The following is a 14,445-nucleotide window of genomic DNA, read 5'->3' as shown; positions in this document are numbered from 1 at the left end:
GAAACAGTTTACTGTGAGAAGCATCACTCTCGCGTATGGTACAAAATTTAGTTTTAACCCTTTCAAACACAGTGCAGGTAGTATCGCAACTACTTACGGCAAGGAGAACTAGTATATTTTTCCACAATATCTTTGTGTTTGAAGGAAGAGTTGGAACACAGTGTATCTCCTATGTTGCCCCTTCCACAGTCTGGCGCTGAAGTCGTCCCGCGTACGGAGGGCAACGAAATGACAGTTTTCACAATTAACTCATTTGCATCTTCTATTGCCTCCTTGATGACATATGTGCTCGCTGAAATTCTGTAACAATGAGATGAAGGGCCGTGCGGTTCTAGGCGCTACAGTCTGGAACCGAGCGACTGCTACGGTCGCAGGTTCGAATCCTGCCTTGGGCATGGATGTGTGTGATGTCCTTAGGTTACTTAGGTTTAATTAGTTCTAAGTTCTAGGCGACTGATAACCTCAGAAGTTAAGTCGCATGGTGCTCAGAGCCATTTGAACCATCTTGAGATGAAGCGGGATTGGTTTTTTCATTCGATAACAATTTATCTTCTGGCATCTGCGGATACGTTATACTATCAAAGAGAATTTCTGAATAAGATTTTAGCAACGACGAGTTCTTTCAGGTGCTATTTCTGCTCCTTTTATTTTCATCTGTGGGGTACCCTTCGAAGACCAGCGCTGCATTTTGACGATGGTACCGAAGTACGTATGTCACAAATCTTTTAAAAATTGGAGAAAAACATTCGTTCCGATTCCAATGAACTCTGTGTAGAAGGTGGCCACGATCTAGTAAATCAACTCTGCTCTTTCCCATTTCCGTGTCACTAAGACAGAGTAAAATGCGAATGTTTTCCTCAGAAAAAAGGACAATGAAGAGGAAGCAAGCTGGTATTTGAAGTATTTTTTCAGGTCAGCTTAGAGACGGTCATGCTGAGGAAAAGGATGTGAGGATCCAGAATTACTTTTTCTTTCTTCGTGTCTGCATGGTTATCAATTACTTCCAACGACACCACTGTGTCTTTAGGTCGGAGATACATGTTCTCGAAACTGCTGTTCAAAATTCCATTCTTTGCTCAAGACACCAAGTTCCTAGGACAGATGCTAGTAGATACCTTCACCTTCAAAAAGGCTGTGGCTGGAAAACCACTGAGTTAGTTTATTAACTTCAGTATTTTCTTAAAATATAAGCATATGTTAATAGTGTTGAAAATTTATATTTTTCTTTTTCAAAAAATACTTATTCGCCATAAATTGCATAAGTCTCATTGCACGTATATATTGCATATGTAATTGTTTAAATATGATACTACATACAGGGTTACTATTTTTGGCTGAGGACGGTATTTTCAGTGTCGAGTCGACTTTGACTAAAATTGGTAATACAATAATTCTCGGCGTGTATAGGGAGTGATTACAAACATTTTGCACGAATCCTGAAGGAAATTAAATCACCTACAACAATGGTAATGATGCATTGTGAACAAAACTACACTAAATAAGTTATTAATGCGAAACCACCGGTATGTCTATTTTTTTTAATTGCTTGACGTTTTTCGGATTTTCACAGCGTCGTACTCAGAAGCTGTCCTGAGGTTTCCAACAAGTTGTAAATATAACTTTCAGTAAATTTACTTCTCTTCAAATCCCATAATAGCATATTTTTGCCTAAAATGCACTGGAAGCAAGTTACTGAGGGAAAACTGAAAGGATCATTTCTTAGCGTTTTTTCTTTTCTTTTCAAGATGGCGGATAACGCACAAATGGGAGAAGGCAAGACCTTCAAATTTTCACGAAGGGAGTAATACATACAACATATTTGAAAATAAAAATTACTCCACCTTTACAACGGAATCCCTTATTCAGAGCTATCGCTACTGGGCTATAGTCTCAAACGAAGACAGTCTTCATCTCCACAGTTTAATAAAATTAGTTCAACGGCGCAAAAATGTCAAGAGGATGCAGAAATACCTGCATGGTGACTGGTGGTGTCATGCCGCCAACTAAGGGAGAGGACACCTTTATAAGCAAGATGGAAGTTTCATATTACTTCTAGTGCCAACGGATGCATTCTGGACCATAGAGTACGAAGCAGAAGGAAGTAAATAATTCTTTAATTTCTCATTTCTCAGAATATAATTATGTTAGTAAGGATGCATAGAAGACAAAGTTCTAGTAATGACCTTTATTTGCCTCAAGAATTGAAATCGCTCATTGGGGGAAGCGAATGTTTGTTCACTGTCAATAGTCCCAACCAAGTTACGTACGATGGTGACGCCTGTGCGTCCTCCCCCCCCCCCCCCCCCCCCCCCCAGTGATATTTGTTGTAAGTCTGCAGAACTACTGATTTTAGGAGTCGCGCCTTTCAGTAGCTGATCGTTTATTGTTGATGTTTGTTATTGCGACAGTACTACACTTCCGTTTCACTTCTACTGATTGAAGAAATAAATTCTCTTCGTAGTAGCGTGTTTATGTGATAAGTTGTCAACAGCACGCCTATATACGTAACAAGTAAACTGTCACAAAGCCCAAAGACGGAGACGGCAGAAGATTTGCATGTTGTTGTACAGTGGCTTGAGCAGGAAGAGTCAGAGGTGTTTTCTAACGAAGATGATCGCGAAATTGACCACGTATAAAATAATAATAATAATAATAATAATTACCCGAAAGTTCCTAAATGCAATATAACATATACCGTACAGTTAAAAGGAAGTCACGATTGATCAAGGTCCGCGTCACTTTCTACTTTTGACCAGACAGTCTGAGATAAGAAAGAAATAATAATAATTTTGTGTGACTCATGGCCTAGCGCAAGTCTCACAATTTGAAGCCGCTTCGCCGACCACTGAGGCCGAGTGGTTCTAGGCGCTTCAGTCCGGAACCGTGCTGCTGCTAGGGTCTCCAGTTTGGATCTGCCTCGGGCATGGATGTGTGTGATGTCTTTAGACTAGTTAGGTTTAAGCAGTTTTAAGTCCAGGGGACTGATGTCCTTAAATGTTAAGTCCCATAGTGCTTAGAGCAATTTCTTCGAAGCCACTTCGGCGTCTTGAGCGTCTCTAACCTGCACCGGTTATTCAACCGGGGAAAGCGGACCTCCAGCTTAACGTGAAATCGCGTGGCTGCTAGTGACCACAACACCGAATCGGTACAGAAGGTGAATAACGAAAATAGGTCCAGTAACGAAAATAGGTCCAGTTCGTCTGAACTGAGTATGTATCCAGTCCAAATTTTGTTATGAAAAGAATCGTGAAACAAGAAGGGGCAAAAAATTTCCTCAAAAATTGTGCATACTCCGCCAAGCGACGGAATTATTTATTTTCGTGCCTTGTTCGGTAAAAACTCCAACAAAAGTATTGAATTTGTATCTCGGCGATGACAAACGTTGTATACTGTACTAACGTATAGATTGAAAAAGTCTGTTAAAGATATACCAGAGAGATAGATGACAGATAGACAGTTGGCACGGAAATATGATTCTTCGTCAGTATCCCTTTTGTCAATGCTCAATGCGTTGTTGAGAAAAGCATGTGGAACTGTTGTCGGATAGCTCTAAAGGCAATGGAGTGGAGTGTTGTTTTCTACCTATGAATAAGACTTTATTTTCTGTATCGATGATCGCGTCTTGATAATGTAATTACGAATAATTTTCGGTAGGTGGAAGATAAACTAATACAACGTGAGAGTTATATAAACTTATGGTTAGTAGGTTTAGTGATCTTTTCTCTCTAGATAAGAGCAGTTTCTGTCTTTCAGGGGAATTGCTACTTTAGGCAGTACATATCGAGTACACCTGTAAAATATGGAATAAAAATATTTTCTTTTGTTGATGCTAAGAATGGCTATGCAATTAATTTGGGACTCCATGACGGATAACAGCCGGAAGACAACTTTTATATCAGTAATGGTGCCAGCGAAGTTGTGAGACTATGGAACATACTGTATTTCTCAAAAAATAGGAATGCAACGTTAAGCTGACACAGGCACTATTGGAAGAATAGCAAATCACGTACTTGGGGACTAACAGAAAAACAAGAAAAGAGATTCCAACAGAAATGCTACCAGATATTAACAGATACTCCTCAGTTTTTGGCCACACAACAAATGCATACCGACCAACACGAAAAAGAAAACTGTACTCACTTTAACAACCATGCTTCGTTTCGTCATTCGCTCGGCTGGGAAAGATCTATTTAAGAGAGCGAAAAGCGAACAAAACTACCAATAAGGTAAAAAGCAGTGATTTGCCTCAAATTTTTTGTACAGCGTTATCCGTGTCGTTGTTTCACTTAAGGCTGTCAGAATAGTGAACCAGTAATTGTAGGGCATAAATCTTGGTTTGGACAAAATCAGGAAACCCTGAGCGCATGACTAGCGACGTAATGCCTCCCGTCTGATGATCTCCATCTGACTGACTAAGGCGTGAGAAGTCGAATTTCTGCGTATCTTGGGTAAAATTACGAAACTGTTCTGCTCTCTGCATGAGGGAGCATTGTAGCCCGTGTTAAAGAACCTTAAATCCACATCTATACTCCACAAGTCATCTTATGCTATGTAGCGGAGAGTTCTCTTGAGTCACAGTCAGTTCCTCATTTCCCGTTCCGGCTGAATGGTCTGCGGATACGATCGTATGTAAGCATCCGCGTGAGCTCGACTCTCTCTAATTTTATTTTCACGGTCTTTTCACGACATCACACCATGATGCACAATGCCTCTCCTGTAGTGTCTGCAACTGGAGTTCGATGAGCATCTCCGTAAGGCTTTCGCCCTTACTAAACGAGTTCGTGACGAAACGCGCTGCTCTTGTTTCGATATTCTCTATTTCTTATATCAATCCTTTCTGGTACGGAGCCAGTATTAACGAGCAATATTTGTCAAATGAGGCTACCTCCTTTGTGGATGGATTACACTTCTCGAGAATGCTTGCAATGAATCTGTATTGCACCTGTGATAAATTTTATATGGCTGTTCCACTTTTCCGTATGAACACTCCCATATACTTAATGGAGAGGACTGTTTTCTGTGATTGTTCTGTAATCATACAATAATGGATGTTCCCGCCTATGTATTCGCAATCTATTAGATTCGTGTATGTTGAGAACTGACTGGCAATCCCCTGTACCAACTGTCGGTCCTCTGCAGTCTTCGTGGATTTCGCTACCATTTTCTGCAGTGCCACTTTTCTGCATATAAAATCATCATCCACGAAAATTCTCGAACTTCAGACGTCATTCACGTCATCATTTATATACTAGATGATCCGTTTGAGATGTCAGAAAAATATAAGGCCACATTTAGTAAGTTAATGTACACTGGCGTCCAAAATTAAAGCAACAAATGGAAATTTTGCAAGGCTGCGTTTATTTTGCCACAAAACAGTAGTTTATTTTGCTACAAAACAGTATAAACAGGTGATAGCAAAGTAGAAACAATGTACAGAAACAGGAAGTAAACAACTGCATAGGAAATAACGGTAGACAAAAATTTTCTTCGTTTTTCCAACTTGCACAAACATTCCGACAACCGGTTAATGTGCTCAGTATGGGTTGTAAGCACCTCTGGCAGCAATGCAGGCCTGACAACTACGGGGCATGCTGTGAATAATGTTATCAATCTCATGTTGAGGCAATAACGCCCATTCTTCCGACAGGGCTGCTCGCAAGTTGAGGAGTGATTGAATGCTTACGTGATGCAACCCGTCTCATGGTGCATCCTAGACATGCTTTATGGGATTCAAATCGGAAGAGCGATCAGACCATGTCATGTGTGCAATATCTTCCGTTTCCAAGAAAACATGAGCCACTCGTGCTCTATGAGGTCCAGCATTATTGTCAATCAATAAGGAGTCTGGGCCCACAGCACCTCGCAACCACCAGACATGAGGTCTCAAGAACTCGTCACGCTGCCAGACAGCAGTTAAAACTTGTCAATTAACCCATACACTTTCATCAAGAGCTGTTCGAGAGGTTAATATAATCCCTGCCAACACCATTAGGCATCCTCTTCGATATCGGTCTCTTTCCACAACATTTGGGTCCCGAAATAGTGTTCCATGTTCCGAAGCCGTCGAGAATCACTCTCCAGACCAAATCGGGACTCATCTGTGAAAATAACAAAGGCCCTCTGTTCTATCACCCAGGGCATGTTGACAACTCCACTGTCGACGTTCCCTTCTCTGGAGACGCATCAGAGGTACACATAGAGCAGGTCTCCGGCAATGAAGACCGCTCTGTCGAAGCTTTCTGTACACCGTCTGTCTCGGTACAACACGTCCGGTGGAAGGCACGAGATCAGGTGTCAGTTAGCACGCAGTACTAAGGCGTAGCGTCGTGCCCTTACAGCCAAATAACGGCACTGTCTTTGTGATGTCACACGTGGTCGACCCTGCCCTGGCCTTTGGGATACAGTTTCGGTCTCCATGAACTGTCGCCACACCCTAGAAACAACAGAACGAATCACTTTAAGCCATCGGGCCACATCAGCTAGCGAGTGTCCTCTCCATTGCAGAGTGTCTGGCAGCCGCCTTCTCTGTGCTATACTGCACCGTCTGTGAGTGCGTACCCATTGTAGATGCAGGACTACCCGACAAATACTGCCCCGTTTGATAGATGCCCTGACGTCATCGCTGGTGTGGTTGGCCGTTGATCCGAATGCCATTTTCCGTGCAGAACAGGACATCTGTTGACAGTTTGTATGACTATATCGTGAATCGGACAAAGGACGGCGAAATAGCAGTTTATTGCTTTAATTTTGGACACCAGTGTATACAATCCAGAGCTATTTTCTGTAATGTGAGTGAAACTGATGGGAGGTAACAATGATTGACCATGTCCCAGGATGCAAGCCGACAGCGCGTAGTTCACAGCGCAAAAACCAGATGTCAGAAACACAGTATACGAGGTAGCACCAAGTTTGCACGCTGAGCGTGTGTCGAGTGTTAAGTGAAAATGGAAGTTATGCCATAACAACGCGCTCAATTTGTCGTGTGGTATGCTAAATTTTCGAGTATTTTTTTTCCGGGAGAGAATTTTCGTGATGTCATTTACCTTGAAATGATGGATTAGTATGTTGTCTCTCAAATTACACGAAAGTAGGATAAGGGACACTATTTTGTATCAACAAGACGGCGCTCCACTGTATTGGGCTCTCATACCGGGGGGGGGGAACAATGACACCAACGATCGCTGCTGCGGCCGTGGTGGACCTGATGCAGTATGGCCTCTTCCGATTCGTGTGTGTGGCGTCTCCTTGGAGCACCACAGTCACGCCTGCTGACGGTGAAGGTGCATAGTCAATCTACTAGCCCCGACCTAACGCCTACATTTTTTTCTTTGTTGTGTGTGTGTGTGTGTGTGTGTGTGTGTGTGTGTGTGTGTGAGAGAGAGAGAGAGAGAGAGAGGGGGGGGGGGGGGGGAGCGAGCCTTCGTCAAATGAACAGTATATGCACAAAGGCCACAGAAACTGGCTGACCTACGGAGGCAGATTATAGGGGCTTTTCAGCAAATTACTCCAGAAATGCTGTGCGCCACGTGATACACATGGACGCTAGTTATGGTATGCGCCGCACTCGCAATGGCGAACATGTTGAATGAGTATCAGACACAAGCTCCAGACTCTTCTCCACAAGCATATACCGTTCATAGGCAATATATTTGCATAGTTTCTTGTATATAATGCTTTACTTTTCTGTCATCTCAAACGGATCACTCTGCATAAAAGTGCTCGGAAATTCCCGTTAAAAACTTCTAGAACTTGTAGAGGGGAGTGAGTAGACAATTTTCTGAACTGAAACCCATGTCCGGAAACATACCGTTTCTATGCTACAACCATTTGAACCATTTTGTTAACACGACCACTTTTACAGATAACAGAGTAGGTGTAACTCACTACTTAAGTTGTTTTGCAGTTCCACTTGTTAAGCCAAAGAAACTGCTCGTGTACTCGTTGATGCAGTACAGCCTCTTCCGATTCGTGTATGTGGCGTCTCCTTGGAGCATCACAGTCACGCCTGCTGACGGCGAAGGTACTCTTCCAGAAGCCGTTGCGTAATTGTGGCGAAAAGGGTGTGCGATGGAATCGGACATCGTGGAGATCGATCTAGATAGAGGCGAGGAGCAGCTCCTCCATTACCGCGACCTTCGAGATTCGGAAGGATCATCTCCTTGTATTCTGCAAACGTGTACTCAACCATGTTGCTGTAACAGATGGGTGAATGGCGCTCGAACTATGACGGACAGACGTCAAAATAACATCAGCCGATCCGACGCAACCACTCCCTGCCTCCCAGCCTACCTACCTAGTAAATGTATTTTCAAACGACTGTACGACGGACATGGGTTCCTATTCAAGATATTTTGTACTCATTCCCCTCTACATGTCCTGCAAGTCCTAGCAGTTTGTAACGGGAATTTCCGAACATCCTGTGTTAGGGAAAGTAGTGGTCCTATATAGTCCCTAGGAGTGCGTCCTAAGTTATTTTTACGCCTGGATATTTCTCTCGGTTACGAATCTTCAATGCAATCTCCCATGTGGTTTGATAATCAGTACGCTCGTATTTTGTTCAGTAGGCGCCAGAACAGGATTGGTATTGAAGGTCTTCTGGAAGTCAAGGAACACAGAAAGAATCTGGGCAACAGTGTCTATTGACTTCTGTGTCTCGTAAGCGAACAGTGAATGCCCTACATTCTGCATGTTATCTTATGTTTCAGTGAGGATATTGTTGGACTCAAAGAGCTTACTGATCACAAAGAATTAACAAGATATGGAGTTCATTTGACATTGAAGAGAAGAGGACTTTACGAGACCTACGCAGAGTCCTGCAGACTAGGAACTGAAGTAGTTGCTGTAAAGTACGCTGAGGACTTCGCGCCACTGGCCGCTCTACAGTACCTGTGAGCGTGGCGCTGTCGGTGTAGGAGCGCCGCGCGCGCCCCGCCGACTCCAGGGCCGCGGCCAGCTTGGCGCCTCCCTCCCCGTCTCGCGCCGCTGGACGCTGCTGCTGCTGCTGCGGAAGCGGTGGCTGGATCTGCAACAGCGGCACGTCGCACCTTGCGTTAGTCTGCATCACCAACAAGGTGTTTATAAACTGCTGTTCATAAATCTTCAGATTTCTTCCTGACACCAAAACATTACGAAAAGTCAGAATGAAAACTGATCAAAAAATCCTTTGTTAACGAGTCACGAAAGGTATTCCATGTAGTGACCCCTGGTTATGAAATGCATGTCAGATGTGCATTTTTACCTCGATTCTTGATTAGAGATGGTCTTGGCATGTGTTTTTACTTTGTGTAGATTGTCTTCTGAACGTCCAGCATCGACATGTGGGGAGGAATCAGTCATGGTCATCTTATTGCTCCCTATTTCCTCGTCGTATTACTACTCAAACATACCTACGGAAGGCTCAGAAATGAGGTGCTTCATTTACTTGAAAATGTACCTCTATCCGTCATCCAAGGGATGTGGTTTACGCACGATAGTTCTTCACATCACTTTAATCTCGCCGGAACCTCGATAACCAGTATCCACATAGACTGGTTGGACGAAAGGCATCCAGTGCATGGTCTGCTCGATCGCCAGATTTGAATCCAATGTACTTTATCTCTGGAGACATTTAAATGCTTCGGTGCATTCAACTCTTATAACTCATGTCCATTTGCGTATCCAATATGGATTTGACAAAATTTGAGGTACTATATAAATTGTCAAAAGAGTAAACGAAGTGTGGAGCACAGGCTCAGGGCACGTATCGAAGCTGGAGGAGGTAACTTCGAACAATTTTTGTAAATGTACGTTGTTAATAACATACAATAAACCTACGAATTCCCTAACGAAGGATTTTCGAACCCACGTTCTTTTGGACTTTTGTGATGTTTTGGTGTCAGGACGATTTATAAGTATCTTGTATGTATACAACATTCAGGAAAGTCAAGTTGTCGACCATCTTAAAAATTCATTGCATCCATTAACAGCACATTAAGAAATGAGGTGAACTTATTTCACCGAATGGAATAACAATAATTATTGAAATCTTACGTGCTACTGTGTGATATAATGTTTCTTACACCTTGCACTCAAATCTTCGCAAGAAAATAGCTGGGTAATTTTCTAAACACCAGTGCTATAGCACGCGGCAAGGGCCTGTCTCTCATCCGTTTTTGGCGTGAATGTTGCTAACTTTTATTTAGAAAAATTACCTACCTATTTTTTGGGAAAATTTTACTGCTAACCTTAATAAACTGAGGAAATGGAACCTGGATAAACTAAAAGAACTAGAGGTTGTAGAGAGCTTCAGGGAGAGCATTAGGAAACGATTGACAAGAATGGGGGAAAGAAATACAGTAGAAGAAGAATGGGTAACTTTGAGAGATGATAGTGAAGGCAGCAGAGGATCTAGTAGGTAAAAAGACGAGGGCTAATAGAAATCCTTGGGTAACAGAAGAGATATTGAATTTATCTAATAAAAGGAGAAAATATAAAAATTCAGTAAATGAAGTAGGCAAAAAGGAATACAAACGTCTCAAAAATGAGATTGACAGGAAGTGCAAAATGGCTAAACAGGGAGGGCTAGAGGACAAATGTAAGGATGTAGAGGCACATATAACTAGGGGTAAGATAGATACTGCCTACAGGAAAATTAAAGAGACCTTTGGAGAAAAGAGAACCACATGTATCAATATCAAGAGCTCAGATGAAAACCCAGTTCTAAGCAGCGAAGGGAAAACAGAAAGGTGGAATGAGTATGTAGAGGGTCTATACAAGGGCGATGTACTTGAGGACAAATTATGGAAATGGAAGAGGATGAAGATGAAATGGGAGATATGATACTGCGTGAAGAGTTTGACAGAGCACTGAAAGAGCTAAGTCGAAACAAAACCCGGGGGAGTAGAGAACATTCCATTATACCTACTGACAGCCTTGGGAGAGCCAGGCCTAACAAAACTCTACCATCTAGTGAGCAAGATGCATGAGACAGGTGAAATACTCTGAGACTTCAAGAAGAATATAATAATTCCAATCACAAAGTGTTGGTAGATGTGAAAATTACCGACCTATCAGTTTAACAAGTCATGGCTGCAAAATACTAACACGAATTCTTTACAGACGAATGGAAAAACTGGTCGAAGCCCACCTCGGGGAAGATCAGTTTGGATTCCGTATAAATGTTGGAACACGCGAGGCAATATCCACCCTACGCCTTATCTTAGAAGAAAGATTAAAGAAAGGCAAACCCACGTTTTTAGCGTTTGTAAACTTAAAGAAAGCTTTTGACGTTGTTGGCTGAAATACTCTCTTTGAAATTCTGAAGGTGGCAGGGGTAAAATACAGGGAGCGCAAGGCTATTTACAATTTGTACAGAAACCAGATGGCAGGTGAGTCGAGGGGCATGAAAGGGAAGCAGCGGTTGGGAAGGGAGTGAGACAGGGTTGTAGCCCCTCCCCGATATTATTCAACCTGTATATTGAGCAAGCAGTAAAGGAAACAAAAGAAAAATTTGGAGTAGCAATTAAAATCCAAGGATAGGAAATAATAACTTTTAGGTTCGCCGATGACACTGTAATTCTATCAGAGACAGCAAAGGACTTGGAAGAGCAGCTGACCGGAAGGGAGAGGGTCATGAAAGGACGATATAATATAAACATCAACAAAAGGAAAACAAGAGTAATGGAATGTAGTCGAACTAAATCGGGTGATGCTGCAGGAATTAGATTCGGAAATGAGACGCTTAAAGTAGTAAATGAGTTTTGATATTTGGGGAAAAAATAACTGATGATGGTCGAAGTAGAGAGGATATAAAATGTAGACTGGCAATGGCAATGGCAATGGCAAGGAAAGCATTTCTGAAGAAGAGACATTGTTAACATCGAGTACAGATTCGAGTGTCAGGAAGTCGTTTCTGAAAGTATTTTATGGTGTGTAGCCATGTATGGAAGTGAAACGTGGACGATAAATAGTTTGGACGACAAGAGAATAGAACCTTTCGAAATGTGGTGCTACAGAAGAATGCTGAAGATTAGATGGGTAGATCACATAACTAATGAGGAGGTACTGAATAGAATTGGGGAGAAGAGGAGTTTGTGGCACAACTTGACTAGAAGAAGGGATCGGTTGGTAGGGCATATTCTGAGACATCAAGGGATCAGGAATTTAGTATTGGAGGGCAGCGTGGAGGGTAAAAATCGTAGAGGGAGACCAAGAGATGAATACACTAAGCAGATTTAGAAGGATGTAGGTTGCAGGAGGTACTGGGAGATAAAGCTTGCACAGGATAGTGTAGCATGGGGAGCTGCATTAAACCAGTCTCTGGACTGAAGACCACAGCAACAACAACCGTGACAGTGAATCTCCTGTCAAAAGATTTTGAATGTCGTTATACAACATATCGTTCAATAAAAACACAACATATTTCTTGTCCCTTTGCACATTACCCTTTGCCAGGAACTACGTCTTGATACCTAGAACAAATGAAATATTCGCGATGCCCATGTTACATGGCTCACCCTTCACATTAATGATGAGGCGAATAATGTCTGCAGCCTTTTGAGATTACTCGCGGACGGCGCAGTAGTGTACAGGTGGAGGACATCATTGACAACTTCTTACGAAATGGAAAGAAACTTGCAAATGACAAGCGCCTGGTACAGAGATTAGCAGGTGACCACACACAAATTTAGTGTCTTACTCTACACGTAAATAAATCTAATAGGAGGTGGGTAAGAAACGTAATGGTCCAATATCTTTTGTATATGTAATCGGTGATGAGTCACTGAAATTAATGACGAGTTTCAGGAATTAATAGTTCACTCTAAGACGCTGGACGCGGTGGCTGGGGGGTGGTTTGACACAAATCAGAAGTATGACTTCTGGGTCTACAGACACACGCATAAGTGGGAGCAATATATAGCGTGACTCTAGGAGCGTACACTCTCGGAACTGTAAATAAACTTTAAAATACCTTCATGGACAACGCCTCTCTTGCAGCGTCTGTCACGACAGTTCTACGAGCATCTCCGGGGTGGTTTCGTGATTACGAAATGAATATGTAACGAAAGACGCAGCTCGTCTTTGGATCGCCACTACTTCTTCTATCAGTTTTATCTGGTACGGAACCCAGACTGACGAGCATATTCAAATATCGATCCAATGAGTGCTTTGTAACTTTCCTACTTTGTGGGTGGACTATCCGGAAGATTCTTCTAGTGAATCTTAATCTGACACTCGCCTTATCTGCGATCTGTTTTATGTGGTCGCTCCACTTCAAGCATATTCACAGATATTTAATGGGTGTGACTGTTCAAATGACTGTTGTGTATTCGCGTAGTAATACAATAATGTGTCTTTCTATATATTTATGGTCAATACGTTACACTTGTTGTGGGTCAACTGATAATACTTAACACCTAGTATCGATCATCTGTGGGTCCTCCTGTATTTCGCTATAATTTTCAAGCGTTGCTACTTCGCTATATACAATAGCATCATCCGCGAAAAGCCTCATGGAACGTTCGAAGTTAACCACCAAGTCATTTACATATTTTGTGGTAAGTAATGATCCGCTAATACCCCCTTGGGGTACGTCCGAAATGACTTATTTCTTAAGTATTCTTTCCGTTAAGAATGTATGCTGTATTCTGTTTGCCAGCACCAAAAGTCACTTGTTTCAGGTTGCTGTCAACATCAGCTTTCAATACTGCGTACAAAAAGCATGTTTACTAAAAACATCAATTAATTTAAACTGTTTCATACTCAGTTACATGCAACATTTATGTGATTTTTTAACTCCGCGTGTTACGTCTGTCGATAGCGACAGATGCCAAAATTTAGGAGGTTTTTTCGGACTGATTTAGGGTGAAAGAAATCATGAAACTAATGACGTGGAACGCAGATGACAGACTCAGTTTTATTGAAATAATATTAGACCCGAAAGTGCACACAGGTAGAAGTTCGAAGTTTTGTGATCGATGCTGTGTCGAGGCTTCCCATAAAGTCGACTTCTTCTATTTATGGTAAGAGTTGCCTCTATCAGACTTTCGAACCTCAGCAAACTGTTTCATATCTACTACCGACTCGATGTTAAGAACTTACTGGCTATCTAGTTATTTGTGCAGTCGATGACACGTTCTTCCAAATAAACAGTGGCGAATTTGCATGTGTTTTAGCGAGACCGATCATCTTGAAAATATGTCTACAAGGAAAATAAATTAGATGTAATATCGTGGTACACTATGTGACCTGGCTGAAATGACTTACAAGTTCGTGGCGCCCTCCATCGGTAATGTTGCAGTTCAATATGGTAGGGACGTTACAGTCATGTAACCACTTCGGCACAGGCCGTGCATTATGAACAAGTGCTCGATAGTGTTGAAAGATGCAATCTCCATCCCCGAATTGCTCTTCAACAGTGGGAAGCAAGAAGGTACTTAAAACGTCAATGTAGACCTGTGCTGTGAT

General features: G+C 42.2%; 1 protein-coding gene across 6 annotated transcripts in view; it reads right to left on the bottom strand.

Annotated features, from left to right (window-relative positions):
• Positions 1–14,445, bottom strand: part of LOC126355773 (trafficking kinesin-binding protein milt) — a 374,105-nt gene that overhangs the window by 211,707 nt on the left and 147,953 nt on the right. For all 6 annotated transcript variants that reach the window (XM_050006247.1, XM_050006180.1, XM_050006221.1 and 3 more), the window contains one exon: positions 8,887–9,022. Coding sequence is in view for 3 of the 6 variants with exons in the window: in XM_050006180.1 (XP_049862137.1) it covers positions 8,887–9,022 (136 nt within the window). In the remaining 3 variants the exon portion in view is untranslated. The remainder of the gene's footprint in view (positions 1–8,886; positions 9,023–14,445) is intronic.

This window comes from Schistocerca gregaria, chromosome 1 (assembly GCF_023897955.1).
Source record: "Schistocerca gregaria isolate iqSchGreg1 chromosome 1, iqSchGreg1.2, whole genome shotgun sequence".
In the NCBI taxonomy this organism is placed as follows: domain Eukaryota; kingdom Metazoa; phylum Arthropoda; class Insecta; order Orthoptera; family Acrididae; genus Schistocerca; species Schistocerca gregaria.
Note: the sequence above shows the minus strand (reverse complement) of the source record. Positions and strands in the feature narration are given on the sequence as shown.